General features: G+C 47.3%; 1 protein-coding gene across 1 annotated transcript; it reads right to left on the bottom strand.

The window, feature by feature from the left end:
• Nucleotides 1–1,290: 1,290 nt before the first annotated feature.
• Nucleotides 1,291–9,285, bottom strand: CREBZF (CREB/ATF bZIP transcription factor). Its single transcript, XM_066587471.1, has 3 exons — nucleotides 8,334–9,285; nucleotides 7,865–7,937; nucleotides 1,291–5,184 (listed from the first exon to the last, which is right to left on the bottom strand). The coding sequence occupies exons 1-2, from the start codon at nucleotides 9,173–9,175 to the stop codon at nucleotides 7,922–7,924; spliced, it is 858 nt and encodes a 285-aa protein (XP_066443568.1). The 5' UTR covers nucleotides 9,176–9,285; the 3' UTR covers nucleotides 1,291–5,184; nucleotides 7,865–7,921.
• Between the last annotated feature and the right edge of the window lie 10,260 nt (nucleotides 9,286–19,545).

Here is a 19,545-nt window from a genome sequence, read left to right as displayed (position 1 = left end):
CAATGACAGACATAGTAACATAGTATGTTAGGCTGAAGGGAGACAATGTCCATCTAGTTAAACCCGTTTATGGCCAACAGTAACGCTACATTTTGAAGAAAGCAACCATGTTTTTCCAATCCTGGACAACCCCCTTAGGGCTAATGCCCACGGCCAGATTTGTGCCGCGTTTTATCCATGGCGTTGCCCCGCAGGTATTAGGTTTTATTGAACCTAATAGCTTAATGCTCACACCGCGGAATTCTGCAGAGTGAAGTTACGCGCGGCATGTCCCGTTTGCTGCTGTAATATGCGTGGACAGCTTTCATTGCAGTCAATGGAAGCTGTCCGTCACACTATACTTTCACTGTAGCAGCGGAAGATAGTGTGAAAATGCTTCCCCGCCCTGCAGTATTCCGCTTGCGGAGCCAGTCCCAGCCTTAGTGTTCATCTCTTTGAGCAGTGTATGAGGGAACGATATACTTTTCTTCTTTACATTCACTCTGGATAGGAGTTGAAAAATAGTCAAATGTGTAAATAATGTTGTGTTTTGCAGTGGTTAATGGGAATCTACACAGAATTTTTTTGATGGTTTCCTTAGATGACACTATTGTGTGTATATACACACACCCAGTGTTTCGCCAAAAATAAGACCCTGTCTTACATTAATAGAATGTCATTTTCAGGAGATGTCTTATACATACCTAGCAGGGGCTGTCCGGGTCCTTCCCACTGGTCTCCAGCGCTCTTGCTTTAGGGGGTTGTCCTGAAGCCAACCTGTTACCAGCAAGCGATGGCGCTAGAGACCAGCTGGAGGGACCCAGACACCGCCTGCTTCGTAATGTTTTTTTTTTGTTTGTTTTTTTAATGTAGTGTAGCCAGGCCTCATTTTCAGCATAGATCTTGTATTTCAACACCCCCACTTAAAATCAGTGTGGGGCTTATTTTTAGGTTAACGCTGTATATGTATGTATAGTGGCTTCCATCAGAACCAAAAGTAGATCTAAAATACTAAGAACCAAGTCTGACCGAATACTGCCATTTGATTAGGGCTTAAGGGGTTTAACAAAAACAGCTTTTATCACCTAATCACAGGATAAAAATGATTGTTGAAGGATCTCACCACCGAGACCCAAGTGAAGATTAGAGAGGTGGTCACTAGAGATGAGCGAGCACGCTCGGATAAGGCAGTTACTTGAGCGAGCATCGCTGTTCTCGAGTAACTGCATTCTCATCGGAGCAGGCTCGGGGCAGATAGAGATCTCTCTCACTCCCCCCGTGCCTGCACAGTTACTCGAGAAAAGCGATGCTCGCTCGAGTAACTGCCTTATCCGAGCGTGCTCGCTCATCTCTAGTGGTTACACATGTGTGGTACTGCTCAATTCATTTTCAATGGGGCGGCTTGTTATACCGAGCTCTTGTACTCTGATTTCCGTCAGTCCTGTTGGAATGGAGTAGCAGCGCACACGTGCAACTGTTACTCCATGCAGGTGGGTACAGCAACACTGCAGTGATGAGCAGATGGGTACATAAAATCCAGGTTTGCTTTATAGCATATACTTGAAAAAGGAGGCAAATTTGTCAGTAAGACAACCATGCTGCGTTTCCTGGATTGTACTAATTGCTCTGCCCTAATGGAATAAATACTGGGAGGCGTTTCAACTCTCCAATAAAAATTTAAAAAAAAAACTTTAGAAGCAAACCCCAGATTTCTGAGGTTTGCCCGTGTCTGTGAACCCCCTCATACAAAGAAGTACATCCTACATATATTTTCTTTGTCGACCACCTACTGTCACACTTGTCACGCGGCAATCTTTTGTAATTTGTCTTTTCCTAAATTTTGACCGAGGTACCCTAGACCTCCCCAAGACGCTCACTGTCCAGGTGAACCCCTGAAGGGATTTTGTGGCAGAGTGGACAAGTGCACTACAATCTTCAAGGCAAAATAGGACCAGCGTTGTGGTGGCCCTTCTCAGATAGCCCAACCGCACCAGTTGAGTCCTAACCTTTTAGAACACCATTGTTTTAATACACCCAAATTCTTGGGGCACTGTCAAAAGCTTTTATGTATGTCTGAAAGTTAACAGGTCATTACTTGTGAGCAGCATAACTTAATTCATGGTGCTTATAGGACAGGTCATTCCGTCCTGATGCCACACTCAGGGAATGCGCTTTGCAGACTTTCCCAGCTCCTGTGCTGATACCCATGGGAGCCTGTGGAGAATACAGGAGACTCCCCTCAACAGGTTGTGTGCATGCATACCCATAGAGAACAGTGTATGTCCATGCACCAACCCCTATAGATGACAGAGCGGGATTTGGAAGTAGGTAAAGCCCATCCCCAGACTCCTCAGCACCTGTCCCCTGAACATCACGAGTTGTGGTAATAACCGGATTCCTTATGTCGAACACAAGGGCCGCAGGCCAAATTCAGCCCGCCCTCATTTTATGCAGCCAACCGGCTGTGCAGCAATCTACGGGCTCCTGCAGACGAACTAGAGCAATATCAGTCCGTGATGCACTGTGATAGGCCGCCTGCAGACAGGTGGGAATTCCCCCCCCTGGAAGCTGCCATAGGATTGCGTTAACAAACGCAATCCTATGCAGACGGCCGTGCGAAATCTCACGCAGCAAACAAATTGCCGCATGCTCTATTTCTGTTTGGGGGTCGGAGAGCCCCGCACAGAAACGTCACTCATCAGCTCTGCTCTGCGTATGCGCCGGCACATGAAAGAGCCAGGGGCGCGGGAGCAGGTGAGTGTCACGCTGCTCTCGGCAGACGCTCGGGTCAGGTCCCGCTGCAAGAATTCTCGTAGCCGGATCCAACCTGGCCGTCTGCAGGCGGCCTTACTCTGTTATTATGGGGTATTGAATGCAGAGGAATGTGAATTGTTTTTTTAAACTTGCACAAGGTTATAACAAAAGTTTTTTAAAAAGGGAAAGCAGCTGGTCTTTCCGGGCCCACTGTACATTACAGATTAGAGTTACATCCTTTATTAGAGCTCTTTCACACATGGCAGAAAAATCCACACGGCTGCTGTGCAGCTTGTGATAGAAAATTAAAAGATAGGACATGTAGCTATTTTGTGCTCCGCGGAACACATCGTCCCTTGTTTTCAAGGGGATAGTAAAGCACATTGCACAGCCCGCGATACGTACATGAGGTTTCCCATTGAAGACAATAGAAAACACTTGTCGATCATCCAAGAGAACTGAAAGCTATACGGGAGGTTGGCTACTATACTGAAGAGATGGGAGGGTTTTTGTCATAAAAGTGTTGCATCACTGTGAAAACACCCATTGCGAGCACAATATCAGGCCTAGTTGCTCGACCCAAAGTCACACTTGCCCATGTGTAGGTAGCCTTATACAAAGCATAGCACCTGCAAGCCACGGATACAATTGAGCCATTATTATACCAAACCATAGTAACGCTATTGGACCGGGGCTTGTCGGTGGAGAGGTGGCACTTTGCCAACTCCAGTCACACATTAACAGGGCAATGCACCATCTGCTGCAGACACGAACACGCCACGAGCATTACTGCCCTCTGCAATATACCGACTCCATGTAATAGACGATGAGGGAGAAGCTGTTTGAAACAAAGAGAAGATGTTAATTTATCAGGATCTCATTTCAATGGGGATGATTGTATTTCACCCCACCCCTCCCCCACTTACAGACTAGAAGAAACATGCCACGCAATTTGCAGCAACCGGTTTATTACATCTTTCTCTTATACTTGGAACATTTTTTTAGTCCGTGGTACATAGTGACACAAAGATGCAACTGGAACAATAAGATTAAAGCTTGTGTGCTGCAGCTACATTATATCCCAAGATGTACAGAATACAATATCCGGAAAAAGCAGATTCCATCAAATCCAGAAATATCTACACAGCAGTAAGGTCCGACCTTCATTTCCCAGAATGCAAAAGCAGAAACAAAGAATATAACATTACACAGCATCCCCTGCGACATTTCACAGAGATGTTTCCCTCCATCTGAGGTGCGGGACTTGCATGTAGAAGCAGATTGTGTGGTATTACCCATTGTGAAGATCTACTGTGATACAAGTTAGATCCACCCACAGGGGCGGCTCTTGTGGTATCCAGATCGCCACATTACAGCCACCTAAAAATGAACACGAGATCTACCCTAAGCCTAAAATGTCAAGTGACCCAACAATTCAGCACAACTAATGTTCAATCTTTATTCTCTCCTTTTCCTGATCTATTGATCATTAATAACAAAAAAAAGTCCCAGAAGCTTCTTAAAACGAAAACTTCTGACAAGTTTTGATCAGTGCAGGTCCTTATGCCAAGACCCCCAACTAATTGCTAAAACTAAGTGTCAGAAGACATCAGTTGTCCACTGTGCCTGTTTAAACAGCGAATAGTATACAGGCTCATACACTTACTATTGAGTCCACACACTGCTTTTAAAAAAAAAAAAGCCAAAAAGAGCTGAACTGACACTGCGATTCTGCATCTTTGTTTTAGCGATTATATTAGTACGCGTCTCTCAGCACCTGAACACCCACTGAACAAAACTTCTAACAAGTCAAAAAAGTTTTACAAAAAGTTTAGTTACACTTTAAATTATTTCATGACATTTCAGCCATGAAGTTGACCCAGACATCTATCTTTTTGCTTTGCTAACAGGACACTAGTTATTAATTGGGCAGATGCTGAACTATATCTGCAGTAACAGGAATATACAAAAATATTCCCAGTTTCCCAAACATCATTCCTGTCTTATTACCAAGATCTTTCTTGAATGACTGAAGTCACAAAAAGTCTAAACCCAAACATAAATCCTGTGCATCATATAGACGCCCTTAAAGCAAGCCATCCTTGTACTGATATCATGATACATAGATGGGGTCTTCACCTCAGCTACTTTGTTATATGGGTTTGTATTCTAGAATGTTATTCCTTGCAGGTTGGATAGAGTCTTGTGGGTGCCATTAGTCATTCACTATAATAGGATTAACCAAAGTATCTGCTTTTACATCCAAGTCCCCAAAATGTGTGTTCTTATTACTACATTAAAAACAGGAATATTAAGAAAAAATATTAGGAAAAAGCCCTGTGATTACCTCCGGTCTCCTCCAGTACCGTACCATACTACCTTTTATTACAAAGCAGGACATGAGTGATCAGCGGCAGGTCCCGAATCTTCCGCCCCATACAGCTGAATCCACTTTAGCATAAAGAAAAATAAGGATGCTAAATACACAAGCTCAATGGAAAGAAGCGAGATTTCAAAAGGTTTCATGAGATATCCCATTAATGCACTTCATCCACCTCTCATAGTGAAGCTTATAACGATGGGATAACTGGAGATAATCGGATGATCCCACCTCACACAGGGTGAGGTGCTGTAGCTCCAAGCAGCAGAGCTGAGATCATAGAAGCTTCATCTTCCAGTAATTGTGATCCCTTTTGAAATCTCACTTTACAAAACAATTTTAATGCTGTACAAAGACTGACTTCTAGCCGTACACAAGAACTGGCCTCGCTCATCCCCCTCCAAGGCTGGAGAAACACCGACTTTTGCTCTGACTTTGTGGGACAACTACATAATCATCAAATTATATTTGTGCCTCTTGCAACGTTCATGTAAACATCTGCAGCATGAAAAGGCGCATTAATGCCCCCTGCACACAGGCGGAAATTCCACGATGGGATTTCCCGCACAATTTCCGCCCGTGCCCACCTGCATAGGATTGCATTAGAAAACGCAATCCTATGCAGACAGCCGTGATTTGTCCGCGTGAAAACACACGCAGAAAACAAGTAGCGGCATGCTCTATTTCTGTGCGTGTCTTGCAGAAGCCCGGACAGAAATGTCAGTAGTGATGGGCCGGCTCTGCTCAGCAGGAGACAGAAGAGGCCGGGAGCTGGTGAGCCGCAGGTCTCTGCAATGGCACAGGTCTGCATCCCGATGCAGGAATTCTCGCAGCGGGATCTGACCCAGAAGTCTGCAGGTGGCCTAAGGGTGCAGCAAAAGGATTGCCACCTTCAAAAAGCATCAGAACAAAAGTCAGTGTAGCCCACCCAATTCCTTGCTTCTGCTGTGATCAGTTTCCACTAGTTGGGAGGTGAGAATTGGGGTCTGTTCACATGCAGCAGATTCCTAAATGCCACTCCATACATCGGAGCATGGCTGTACCTGCAGCAAGCACGAGGAATTCGGCAAAGCCCATGCAGCAAAAGAACAATGACTGTAGCAAGTCTGCTGTGTGTGAACAAACCCTTGAAGGGAATACAATCTAGAGGACTCAACCCTGCATGTGTTTCTGAGATCACTATCCTTTGATAACTTCTATAGGTGTAAAAGAATTTAGCAATTACTATTTATATAAAATGTCTGTCTTAGAGCCCCATAAAGGCTGCAGAGGGCCAGGATGCTATTCACAGGACACGGTCAGCAACTGGCTGCCAGGACTCTCCTCCATGGGCATTTGGTAGATGCCTTTAGTTAAAGTGTTATGATATGTTCACATGTAGCCTCAATACTGCATAACAAAAAGTCTCACCCACATGAAGTGTAAAATATAAATCGCTAAATAACCAACTGACATACCCTGCGGATTTTAAATCTGCAGCAGATTAATTGGTGCTGAGGATTATCAGAGTAACATAGAAATTTTGGTGCAGATCCACACCAGAACACAACACACATTTTCAGCTGCAGAAAATGCACTACATGTGAACACGGCCGTACTGTCTGTGGTCCAATAACCTACACCTTCACATGTGGGGTCAACATTAGGTCCATGGGTGTGCACTGCTTATCGCACCTATGTCCCAAGAACGAAAACAAAGGGTGTATCATTTTTTTTTTTTTAAATGATGAATCTGCTATTGTCAAGTTGTATGTACATTAAAAAGTGACAAAGAACCATCAGCCTCAGGTACATTACGTTACATTACGTAGACCACAGGGAGGTTAAAGCGACCCTCCAATCAGGAACTCACAATTGTCACACAAGTCAGTATGGGGGGCTATGACTACCTGCTATTTAGTTTTAACTCAGATCTTGATTTTTGGTTCATCTCTATTAGGCCGGAGCTGTGACTGATTTAACTACACTGCCTTGTCTGAGGAAGCAGAGAAAGATGATCCAGCACAAAGTAAGATAAAACACCCATTATTTATTGAAAGCAGCATAAAACCATCTTGGCATCAGCATATATATATAGCTGTGCAGAAGAGGACCAGCGGAGGGATGGAAATTTAAGTTAATGGCTGTTAGGCCCCACCCCCCTTTTATTATATGTGGGTGAGCCTAGAAAAGTCATTGACCTGAATTCTATATGTACGTTTATACCATGAGGTTTACATGCTGCTTTCACTAAAGAATGGGTGTTTCACCCAACATTGTGCTGGATCATCTTTATTTGCTACGGTTTCTCCTGGAGTTACGTGATTGGTAACACATCTGAGGTGAGAGGGCTCCATCACTCCTTGTTAGTCTGGGAAACACCCCATGTCATCACTGGAGCCTGAGCCAATGATCAGACAGTGGGTGTGTGTCAGACTAGCTACAGTGCTTACTCTGAGGTAAACTATAGTCACAGATCACCACCCTGCCCTGATAGAGCAGAGCAAGGAAAAAGATTGGAGGAGAAACAAACAGCAGGTAGTCATCTCCCATAGCTAATAACTTACATAGCAATTTTGAGCTCCTGATTGAACGATCCCTTTGAACTTTAACTAGAAGTGAAAGATGTATTCTTCAGCAGTAGCTGGAAAGAACAGGGATAGTTATGTACCTGAACGGCAGGTGACATCCAGGACTATAAGTGACCCTACAGATATCTGCGCCTCACAAAGCACTAGGTGTCTGCATTAGTTCGCCACTTAAGATCCTTACCAGGTTGCGTGACGTAAAGGACTGATCTTTAACTCCTGCAATGGAGCAGCCGACGGCTCACCTAAAAGAGAAACTGCCAAGAGAGGTTTACTAGTATTATATAATGCCAGCAGGTCAATACATGTACATCCCAGATATGTCATACAGTTCAACAAGAGTCAGATCCCCTCCCAGCGGACCACCGTGAACTCCAACAGTGTATCTGATGAACACAATATATGTCATAACAGCAGGCAGCCTCACTCCGCTGCTTATAATACAGATCTATGATAACTGAGTCTCCAGGGTATTTAGGACTTGGGGCGGCACCCCCTCTATGGCATTATACATTGCTGTCTATACATGCAGCCCTAATCCTGGAGACCCCCTCCTAACACACCGGACGTTTCCTCTGTCCAGAACCCCCACAGCCCCCTCAGCGTTTGTCCTCCGCATCTGTCCAGCAAATAAATCAGATACTTGACCCTACATTTTGGTTGCAGACGCCGCATTCCTAGCACAGACCGTGCAGAACTCCACTGACACCTTCTCCTTGTCCACATGCAGGCACACTCCTCCACCAGAGGGCGCTGCGACATCTTCCTCAGGCTCTCCTGTAGACACAAGTCCTGGCAGCGCATAGTCGTGGTCATCAGGCTTCACAGATGGGTCACGGAAGAGTGACGTCGACAGCTTGACTCCGCCCAGTCCAGTCAGGCGGCTCAGCAGTTGCGATAAAGCGCTATCATTGGCCAGCACCGCCCTCAGGTAGCGGGCCTCGGCCTCCAGCTCACAGACACGAACCCCCAGGGCCCGCCGCTCCCGTTCCAGCCGGGCGTTCTCATCAGAGAGCCGGGAGACTCTGCCTTCCAGGCCGCTGACGTATTCCTTCTTGCGCAGGCGGTTCAGTCGCGCGGCCACTGCGTTCTTATTCCCAGCTCCGCGCCCTCTAGGGGCCGTGCGGTGTAAGCCGTTAGACATCACGTGACTGGAGTCGGCCTCAGCAGGGCTGCCGATGGAGGACGAAGCTTCCTCGAGGCAGTCAGGCCGCCGCTCCGACAGCTGAGCGCCGATGTAGTCGTCAGCTGCGGCTAGTTGCTGCAGGATGTCCGTGAGGGAAGACTCCTCCGGCCGCTCGTCCTCCTTCCACCATGTCGCCGCCTCATCCACGAACAGCAGCTCGTCCAGCTCTGACAGGATTTCGCCCTCACAGGCCGCAGGCGTCTCCCCAGAAGTATCAGTTAAGGCCTCGGGACGACTCCTTCTTTCCCGCCTCCTACTTCGTGCACTGCCGGTGGTGGTCTTAGGGCGCTCCCTCAGCCGGTGTCTCATTTTGAGGCCACAGGCGCTCTCATACGGGTGCGTGAGGGGAGACGACACGGTAGTTACGTTGTAATGGCGCTCGGTCGAGAGCGGAAACAGGAAGAAATGGGTCAGGTGACGCCTGACGTCACGCCATGTACTTATAAGGCGTTAGGTTGCTGATTGGCAGAGGGAGATGACGCGCTGTGGAGCCACGGATAAGCCACGCCCCTTATTTATGGCGCGCAAGTACCTTCACTGACAGAAATGTGAAGCGCGCGGGGTGGGGGGATCACCTGACCGGGTTCAGCCAATCAGAGAGTAGGGTGATGTGGAAGAAAAGGCGGCAATTTCTGAGGGAAGGATGAGGGGTTATGAGGAGAGCCATATAGATATATAGTACAGTGAGGTCTTATGGGTGGCCGTCACTACAGGGTCAGACATAGTGGATACTGCATTATCCAGCGCTCCAGCTCATACTCCACAGTTTTTCGACCAGGTTTGTTTGGTCACACCCAGTTTTACATATCACATGCCCGCACAGTAAGGGCTCCCTCAGACTGGCGAGCGCCACACGAAAATCACGGCAATATCGCAAATTTTGTTCATGCGATGTTTCAGGGTTAGCGATGCTTTTTCTCGAAAAACCGTGCATCGCGCCCGCCGCCATTTTTCTCGCGTGATAAAGGTCAGCAGGTGTTAGGCCGCCTACAGACCACCGGGCCGGATCCGGCTGCCAGAATTCTCGCAGCGGTACCCAAGCCGAGCGCCTGCAGAGAGCAGCGTGGACTCACCCGCTCCCGCAGCTCCGGTGCATGCGCGGAGCCGGCGGCCGGTGAGTGACGTTTCTGTGCGGGGCTCTGCGCGTGATTTCGTGCAGACAAACCGCGGCCGTCTGCATAGGATTGTGTGCTGTAATGCACTCCTATGCAGGCGTCCAGGGGCGGAAATTCTGTGGGGAATCCCGCCGCGGGATTTCCGCCCGTCTGCAGGCGGCCTTACTCCTGTAAAAATCGCATCGCATAGCCATTGCAAGTTGCGCATTTTTTTCATTTGCGTGACTGCAGCGCATGTCCTATTTTATTACGCTCCGCTATAAGCCAATCATTGGGCTCTTCTGTGTACCTTTGGCGCACGCATGCAGTGTAGGTGTCCGCGGAGTAACCCTCAGCGGGGGGGCAAAATACGCCGGCAAATGGGATCTTCAATTGCATAAATAGAACAAATTGCGCTTTACCGTGATTTTGATTGGCGTTTTTCAAACACGCCATCAATGTGACGGGGCGCGTTAAACACACGATAATAGAGCAGACTGCGCTCATAAATCGCGGCGTTTTCTATATACAGAGGGCACAGCAGGGGCGTATATGGGGCTCCATAGCAAAACTCAGACTTGGTCGCCATTCCCTCCCAAAAAATGATTCTATACCCTACAGTAAATACACTCATCGATGAAAGCCGCCCAGCAGGCATAGGACACGCTGCGGTTATGTTACTGCGCGAGGTTTCCGCTGTCAGAATCGTGGCGGTCTGCATAGGATTGCATAAGCCAATGGAAGTCTACGGCCGCGTGCATTCAGCCATAATCAGCATTTATAACGTGGCTCCGTTCTAGTATACCTCTAAACAATGGCAGGGATATACAGTGTCGAGGGTTAATTTGTTCAAACAGACTGGTCAGTTATGTTGTCGGTTCCGAATTGACCTAAGCAGGAGGAGCGCTCCTTTGAGAGACCATGCACAGACCTATACACACAGTATATGGTTTGAAACAAGTGACTCTGTTTATTGTCTGTATCGTCTCAGTTTATATAGAAGATCGCCCACGCAGGGATGCGACCTTTGGTAATACAAGGAATAACCTCATGATACATACATTCATCTGATAAAAACACATGACTTAATGACATTAAAGAAAATAGCTGATTTCATATGACTTTCAGACAACATATCTTTAAGAAATTGCTGATATTCTTCTTTGCGGTTAGGCCATCTTTGCTAAATTCCAAGACATCTGGCCTTAGCTTCCTGATTCCACTTAGATCAGACGTACTTCCTCAAAGCAGTCATGACTTCTGTTACACATACAATATATTGCTAAAATATTCTTTTTGCTAAAATAGATTGATAAGCATATATACTATTTTTGATAAGCGACATTTATTAATTTCTTTACAGCCCCTATTGGCCCTTATCATTCCCCCATTTTGGACATCAGGAAGTCACACACAGGAATGACAATTATGGGGAATTTTGAGGCTGAGTTGATCCAGAGGAAGGCGAAAACCCTTTTAGGAAAAAGCCAATTATCCTTGTATAAAAAGGGAAAAATTCCTTCCTGACCCCAAATATGGCGATCGGAACAAGTCCCAAGATCACAGCCGACATCTGACTTTTTAAAATGCATTATTGTTTTCATGACTCTAAACAAATCTCTTATCATTTATGTGAAACATAAAGTGTATGTTTGACCGCATCACAATGGAACAATATTCATATACATTAAGAAAGGTATTTTCCTGAATAACATGGCTCTCTTCCACATCACTATCGTTATGCACTATTGAATATATATCGCGAAGTGTCTTTATTGGAGTGGGGATAGACAGTAAGCAAGTCCGTAAAATATCTTCCCCACTCCGAAGGTTGGGCATGCACATGTGGGAAATATTCAGTACGTCTTTTGCAAAGTATTCCCACATGTTGGGGTGTCCTTCCGCCCAAACAGTCCATCTTCTTCTTACATCGACAGTTGATGAAGAATTGTCCCGAAAAGAGAGTAGTCCAAGAAAACAAAGGGTAAATAATACACCTATCCAGACTATCAATGCTGGTGTCCAGGTTGCCATCCCCCTCCCCCACCCTGGGTTGGGCTTACTCTCCACCCCCCTCGTGGTGCTGAGGCGTTGGAACTTTCTTGCAGTGTGAGGCATGGATCCAAGTGGGTTTGCCTTCTAGCTTGACCGAGGTGGGAGTGGTTAACAGCACTTGGTATGGTCCGTCAAAGCGAGGTTCCAAAGTCTTTCTGACGTGTCTCTTTACCACCACCCAATCTCCGGGATTCAGAGAGTGGGATCCTTCCAAACTATCAGGGTCTGGAATAGAAGAGAAGACTAGGTCGTGTGTTATTTTTAGCTTTTGGCATAAGTCCTGCACAAAGGAAGTAACTTTATCATGACCCAGGGATAGAGCTTGGGGGTGATACAGTCCTAACCTGGGCACGGAGCCAAAGAGAATCTCATAAGGAGACAGTCCTGTTTTCCTATTTGGCGTGGTCCGTACTGAGTAGAGGGCCAGAGGTAGGCACTCGGGCCAAGGTTTTCCTGTTTCAACCATGGCTTTCTGTATCTTAAGTTTGAGGGTGCCATTGAGTCTTTCTACTTTTCCGGAGCTCTGCGGATGATAGGGGGTGTGAAACGCCTGCTCTACTCCTAAGGCGGACATGACTTCCTTCATTACCTCACCAGTGAAGTGAGTACCACGGTCGCTCTCAATGGTCTCTGGTACCCCAAATCTGCACACTAACTCTGACACAAGTTTTTTTGCAGTGGCCTGGGCAGTGGCCTTCGTGACCGGGTAGGCCTCAGCCCACCCAGAAAAGAGGTCAATGCATACCAGGACATACTCATACCTTCCTGACCTGGGCAGCTGGATGTAATCTATCTGTAGTCTCTGGAAGGGGTACAAAGGTCGCGGAGTGCACTTCCGAGGGGTCTTTACTACTTGACCGGGGTTGTGTAGTGCACAGATTTCACAAGCCTTGACGTATGCCTTTGCCATCCTGTCAAATCCCGGAGCGTACCACATTTTCTCCACCAGGGCTACCATGGCATTACGAGAAGCGTGCACCTTTCCATGAGCCAAAAGGGCCATACTAGGATAGGCAGCCGCAGGTAAACACATACGGAAACCCATCATCCAACCTTCATTTCCTTTTACTGCCCCTGCACTTGCCCAGCGCTCCTGCTCTTGCCCTGAGGGGAGTAGGTCCACCTCCTTCTGTGGTGGGACAGAGAGGGTCTGGTCCTTGGCAGGGGGATCAGGATCCTCCTCCGCTGGGCAGGACCTGGTCTGAACTCTGCACACGGGTGCCCTCCAGTCCAGCAGGGCTGCAGCCTTTGCTGCTCTGTCTGCCTTCTCGTTGCCTCTGCTTTCCAAGGAGTCCCCTTGGGTGTGTGCCTTTACCTTTATTATGGCTACCTGCTTCGGGAGCATGATAGCTGACATTAAACTACTTACTGCCTCACCATTCTTTATCGGTCTGCCTTGAGCTGTTAGGAAGCTCCGCGCGCGCCAAATCGGCCCATAGTCATGCGCAACGCCAAACGCGTACCTGGAGTCCGTGTAGATATTAGCAGTGACTCCCCGGGCTAACTTGCAGGCCTCGGTCAGAGCGCACAGCTCCGCTTCCTGTGCTGACATATGTGGGGGCAAGGCGCGGCCTATCAGTACTTCATTCATTGATACTACAGCAAACCCTGTCACAAATCTGCCCATCTCATTCTGGTATCGTGATCCATCCACAAACATTTCAAGGTGGGGGTTCAGGAGTGGCTTATCTGTGACATGAGCAAATCCAGCTGTCTCCTGCTCCATCAGAGCAGCACAGTCATGCTGGTGCTCGGCGTCAAAAGCTTCCTCTTCGCCTAGGGAATTGACAAAAAGTTGATCCCCTGTGCTTACTCCCCCTTTTGAATCAGTGTCACCTAATGGCAGTAAGGTGGCCGGATTCAAAGTTGTGCAACGTTGAAATGAGACATTGGATGAAGAGTGTACTGCAAGTTCCATTTTAACCTGTCTAGCAAGAGACAGATGTTTACGGCTCACCTGTGTCAGAATTCCATGTACGTCATGGGGCGTGAGGACCACAAGAGGGTAGTCTAGGACCACCTCAGAAGCTTTCTCAAGTAGTGCTTGTACAGCCAGAACTGCTCTTACACAGGAGGGTGAACCCCTGGCTACTGCATCAAGATGTGCACTGTAGTATGCTACAGGGCGCTTTTTGTCACCATGCTCTTGTGTGAGGACGGCAGTAGCATGTCCCGCCATCTCAGTCACGAACATCTGGAAGGGTTTATCATAGTCTGGCAGACCCAGTGCTGGAGCACTGGTAATCTGTATTTTCAGCTGATGGAAAGCTGACTCGGCTTCCGGAGACAAAGCAAATGGCTTAGAACTCAGGCAGTCGTACAGAGGCTGCATGGTCATGGAGGCAGAGCGAATCCACGGCCGACAATATGAAACTAACCCCAGAAATGTCCGCAACTGAGCATGGGAGGTAGGGAGTGGCATGTCCTCCACCACCTTGGTACGTTCTGGCGTGAGGTGTTTTGTACCAGGACCTAGGCAGTGACCAAGAAACACAACATGAGATTTGCAAAACTGTAATTTGTCTTTACTGGCTTTACACCCACTGTCTGCAAGAAAACAAAGGAGGCTGAGTGAGGCCGCAACACAGGTGGGTCTGTCCGGTGCACAGAGTAGGAGATCATCAACATACTGAAGCAGGGCCGCACCTGGTGGGACCGTCCATGCATCAAGTACAAGCCTCATACATCGGGTGAATTGATTTGGGCTGTTTTGTGCCCCTTGTGGTAGAACAGTCCAGCAGTACTGTTTTCCTCGGAACGTGAAGGCAAACAGGTACTGGCAATCGGGGTGGATCGGGACGGACATAAATGCATTGGCGAGATCGATCAGAGTGTACCAACAGGTTCCGGATGGTATGGTGGACAACAGAGTGTAAGGGCTGGGGACCAAAGGTGTTTCTAGGATGGTCACCTTATTGATTTCTCTTAGATCGTGAACCATCCGGTAGGTATCAGGTTCGCCTTTCTTCCCTTTCTTTTTAACTGGGAAGAGTGGCGTGTTAGCGGGTGAGACGCAAGGTTTTAAAGCATTCAAGGCACATAACTCTGTAATAGTGGAGGCTATTGCGTCTTCCTGTGCCATGGCTAGGGGATATTGGCGGATCATGGGGGCTTTTTCCCCATCTTTGAGATATACCATGACTGGGGGTACGTGGAGATGGCCCAAGTCTGTCTTCCCTTTTGCCCAAAGGGTCTCTGGCACTGCTGAGAGAACCTGTGTATCTTCTGGGGTCAACACATATACAGTACAAGAAGGAGGCGGAGTGACCAAGTCTGCTGCCATGAGACAGAATACTTGGTGGTCGGCCGCAGAGGTACTGACATGAGCCTCACCGGAAGGATGGAGCTGAATACAGCACCCCAGGGGTCCCATCACATCGGTTCCCATGATGCAATCCCCAGCGGGTGACACCAGGAAGCGAGTGAGGACTCGTGACCCTTGAAAGGAGACTTCTATGGGCTCGGTCTCACGCATGGGTGTTGGTTCACCGGACACTCCAACGGCTATGGCTATGGAGTCTGAGAGGGGAATACTAAGGTCGTTGACTTGTGAGGTACTGACACATGATTTAGTAGCCCCTGTGTCAATTAAAAAGGGCACCTCCTTCCCCTGGATTTTTAGAGGCTGAAAAATTTGTGGCCCACGTGCGTCAGTAACTATAAGGGACACGGGGGAAGGAGTGCCAGACCTTCATTGGTAATTGGTATACCCGTTGTTTCCCTGTGGGCGGGATGATGTGGTATTGGCCGTACTTCCCTGTTGCCCCCTTTCGTCTGACATGTTCTGTCTAGGGCGTTTAGGGGCTCTACAATTACGGGCCAAGTGTCCAGTCTTCCCGCAGTTATAACACTTACGGGTCTCCCGCCTGGGGTCGTTAAGTCGGACTGTGTCCCCCTCCATGGTGTAATGTTTAATCATAACACTCTTTGCGTGGTCTTCTGTATCCATGACAAATCCTACAGCTTTCTTATATAGATCACGCGGTTTGGCCTGTCGCCAATCGGGGGTACATGCTTTAACGCGTTCAGACAGGCGCTTATCTATTCCTTGCATAAAGGCTTCACAAAAAGCAGCATTACGTATTGCTTTTGGACAATCATATAAACCCAGATCTCTGCCAACTTCCTCTAAACGGCCAAAGTAACATTCAATAGACTCGCCCTTGTTCTGTCTACACTGGGTTAGGGCTGTACGTCTCTCTTGGGCTTTGTCCTTAAACCAGGTCTTAACCTTGTCAACATATTGAGTACCACTAAGTAATGTCTGGGGGTCATCTGGGCGATCTTCAAGACCACAAAATTGAGCAATACTATTGTAAAGGCCCAGAGGACATTTTACATTCATAAGACATTCCATATCTGTCCAAGTGGCAGAGTAGTTTTTCTGTATGACTTCCAACTTTCTATGGAAAGCTGCTGGCTCTGTCTGGGGATCGGGCAGTTGCTGACACAGTGCCATCTGGTCTGTGGCGCTCCAGGGTCGCCATGTAGTGACTGTAGACCCGGGAGTTGGTCTATGTGCGTCCGTAGGTCTGTCATTAGAAGACGATGGTCTGTCAGTGTCCTCTTGTCTGACCGTGCCCAATGGTGGACTTGGTCTGTTTGGTTCTCTATAATGGGTAGTGGAGGTTGTAACTGGGAATAAGGGAATCGGTTGTCTATACTGATCCCTGCGACGTGGAGTCCCACATACTGTACAGAGTTCTTTAAAACAGGCATTCTGTTGACCACAACGTGGACAGTCCCAAGCCGGACCTCTATTTACTTTAGGGCCCGGGGATCCTGATTGAGGGCTGTATGGAGGTGTATCCATCTGGGCAGTAGCCTGTGGATACGTAGGAGGCAAGGGTGGCAAATTGGGATACAGAGAATTAAAGGGATTATTTGGAGACATTGGTGGAACGGCCGGGACGACAGGAGAGACTAATGGAACCGTAGGGGTTTCCATGGGAACGTCTATTGGTGGCCGGGGCATAGGACAATAAACTAAAATGCCCTTGCCTCGGGATTCGGAGTCCCAGTGTTCGTCTTCTGCTGTTTTAGAGCAGTCCAGGATAGCCTTCATGCCTTTTTCCAAACCCTTATTTCTTATTTCCTTTCTATGCTTATCCTCATATTGTGACCAAAATTCATAATTGAATGTTCCCGCCTTCTTGAGGCCTATACGTTTGTAAACTTTATAGGCTTGTCTGCAAATGTCCTCCCCTTCTCTATCTTTAATTATCTCAATAGGAGTCTGATATATCTTAGATTGTTCAGACCCCATCTTGACCACTTCCGACTATTCTTCACTAAGTATACAGGACGTATATTTCACACAGTAAACTAAGATAATCACTGAGACTATCTGGGAACACACAGTTCCCTGTCCCGGAATAGATTTACAGAACTAAAACGTGGTCAACTTCAAACACTAGGATTCAGGGGAGATCAGACTTCGCCTCTTAGGGAACTTTTAGTAATATTATAACAGATCCAGAGTAACAATATAACTGCCAGAAATGAGACTATAACAATAACAATTATTTCAATCTCCAATACAGACAACATGACTCTTTAAGTCCCAATGAGTGAGTTCTTCCGTCTAGGACAGTTAAATGAACTTATTCACTCTAAAATATGGACGGGGCAGAAAATATAGGAAACAGGCAACAACATACCTCTAGTCCGTTAGAGACACACAGATCAAAAGAATCCAGACTGTATAATAGTAAGATAAGCTCTTACCTGTTACACCGGTGTTTGCAGTCTGGGGTCTCCGAATCCAGTATCCACGTCAACGGGCCAGGAGTTTGTTTCAGTCTACTGGTTGCGATGTCCCGTAAAGGTAAGCCCCGCCCCCTAGTTGGGCGCCAAGAACTGTCGAGGGTTAATTTGTTCAAACAGACTGGTCAGTTATGTTGTCGGTTCCGAATTGACCTAAGCAGGAGGAGCGCTCCTTTGAGAGACCATGCACAGACCTATACACACAGTATATGGTTTGAAACAAGTGACTCTGTTTATTGTCTGTATCGTCTCAGTTTATATAGAAGATCGCCCACGCAGGGATGCGACCTTTGGTAATACAAGGAATAACCTCATGATACATACATTCATCTGATAAAAACACATGACTTAATGACATTAAAGAAAATAGCTGATTTCATATGACTTTCAGACAACATATCTTTAAGAAATTGCTGATATTCTTCTTTGCGGTTAGGCCATCTTTGCTAAATTCCAAGACATCTGGCCTTAGCTTCCTGATTCCACTTAGATCAGACGTACTTCCTCAAAGCAGTCATGACTTCTGTTACACATACAATATATTGCTAAAATATTCTTTTTGCTAAAATAGATTGATAAGCATATATACTATTTTTGATAAGCGACATTTATTAATTTCTTTACAGCCCCTATTGGCCCTTATCAACAGCGATAGTGATTACAGTGCGGTTACCTTCAGTGGTCACACATCTATTAGCATTACCCATTGTCTTCTCTGGCTCCGGATCCCTATGAAGACCTCTCCATCCCACGGGTAACCCCAGTGAATTTCTCTGTGGCCCCACTGTGTTATCGTGAGGCCCCCACACTCCTGTTACACCACCAGCAGCTGTAAAATCCCTTTCATCACTCACTAGTGCCACAGGCCGTGCACTCTGCATAGAGTAGTCTGACTCCTCCCCTTTCCCCAATGAGCTGCAGTACCAGCCACAGCCACAACTGTATGTAAGGCGCTGTACTTGTATAAACAGTGTGGGCTGCCGCTGATCATTGGGGGTCCTGGGAGTCAGTCCTCCACTGAGAAGTTGTTTGTGGCTTATAAGGATAGGCTATCAGCATTTAAAAGGGGTTATCCTGCCCTCAGTATATAGCATCCATATCTGATCAATGGTGGTCTACCACCAGGGCCCAAGATCAGGTGATTGAAGGGACCGCAGCGTTCATAGGTAAATATTGAAGGGGCTGCCGCACACCTATCAACCTCTCAGTACAATCCTTTGAGTTCTCAAAATGTCTTTTTATTTTTTTATAGCGGCTGTTCTGAGTACTGCAGTTTTGTCCTATTAAAGTGAACAGGGCGAGCTTGTGGTATTCACAAAGGCCTCATGTCCACGGGCATGCACGGATTTCAGCTGTGCCCGCAACCACCAGGCTAAAAATGACATTCTACTCACCTGTCCGGACGCTGCGCCGGTCTGCTCTGTCGCGGCAAGATCTTTCTTCTGCACAGTGGATGGCTTCAGTGGAAGTCGTCCGTGCGGGAAAACCGCAGAAAATGGAGCATGCTGCCGGTGTCTTCCCGCACATGCGATCCGCACGCCGGGATAAAATGTATAAGATAATGTAAAGATAATCTTTCAAAGGACTGAAAGTTTTAGCTGTCTTTGCATGAAGGGTTAATAGACCATAATTGCTATTACCACTTTATCATCTTCACCTGCATGTAAATGAGCCTCCAGGAGCTGTTTGCAGAGCCCAGCTTGTGATTAGTCACGCACCCAGCTGTGCCAGAAGCTGCATTGTTCTCCTTGCGGCTGCCAGCAG

The sequence above is a fragment of the Eleutherodactylus coqui genome, chromosome 1 (genome assembly GCF_035609145.1).
Source record: "Eleutherodactylus coqui strain aEleCoq1 chromosome 1, aEleCoq1.hap1, whole genome shotgun sequence".
Classification (NCBI taxonomy): Eukaryota; Metazoa; Chordata; class Amphibia; order Anura; family Eleutherodactylidae; genus Eleutherodactylus; species Eleutherodactylus coqui.
The sequence above is the reverse complement of the archived record's forward strand: the minus strand, read 5'-3'. Positions and strand labels throughout refer to the sequence as shown.

What these genes read in the sequence shown, in the direction of transcription:
- CREBZF (XM_066587471.1), bottom strand. Translation starts at nt 9,175, where the DNA reads ATGAGACACCGGCTGAGGGAGCGCCCTAAGACCACCACCGGCAGTGCA.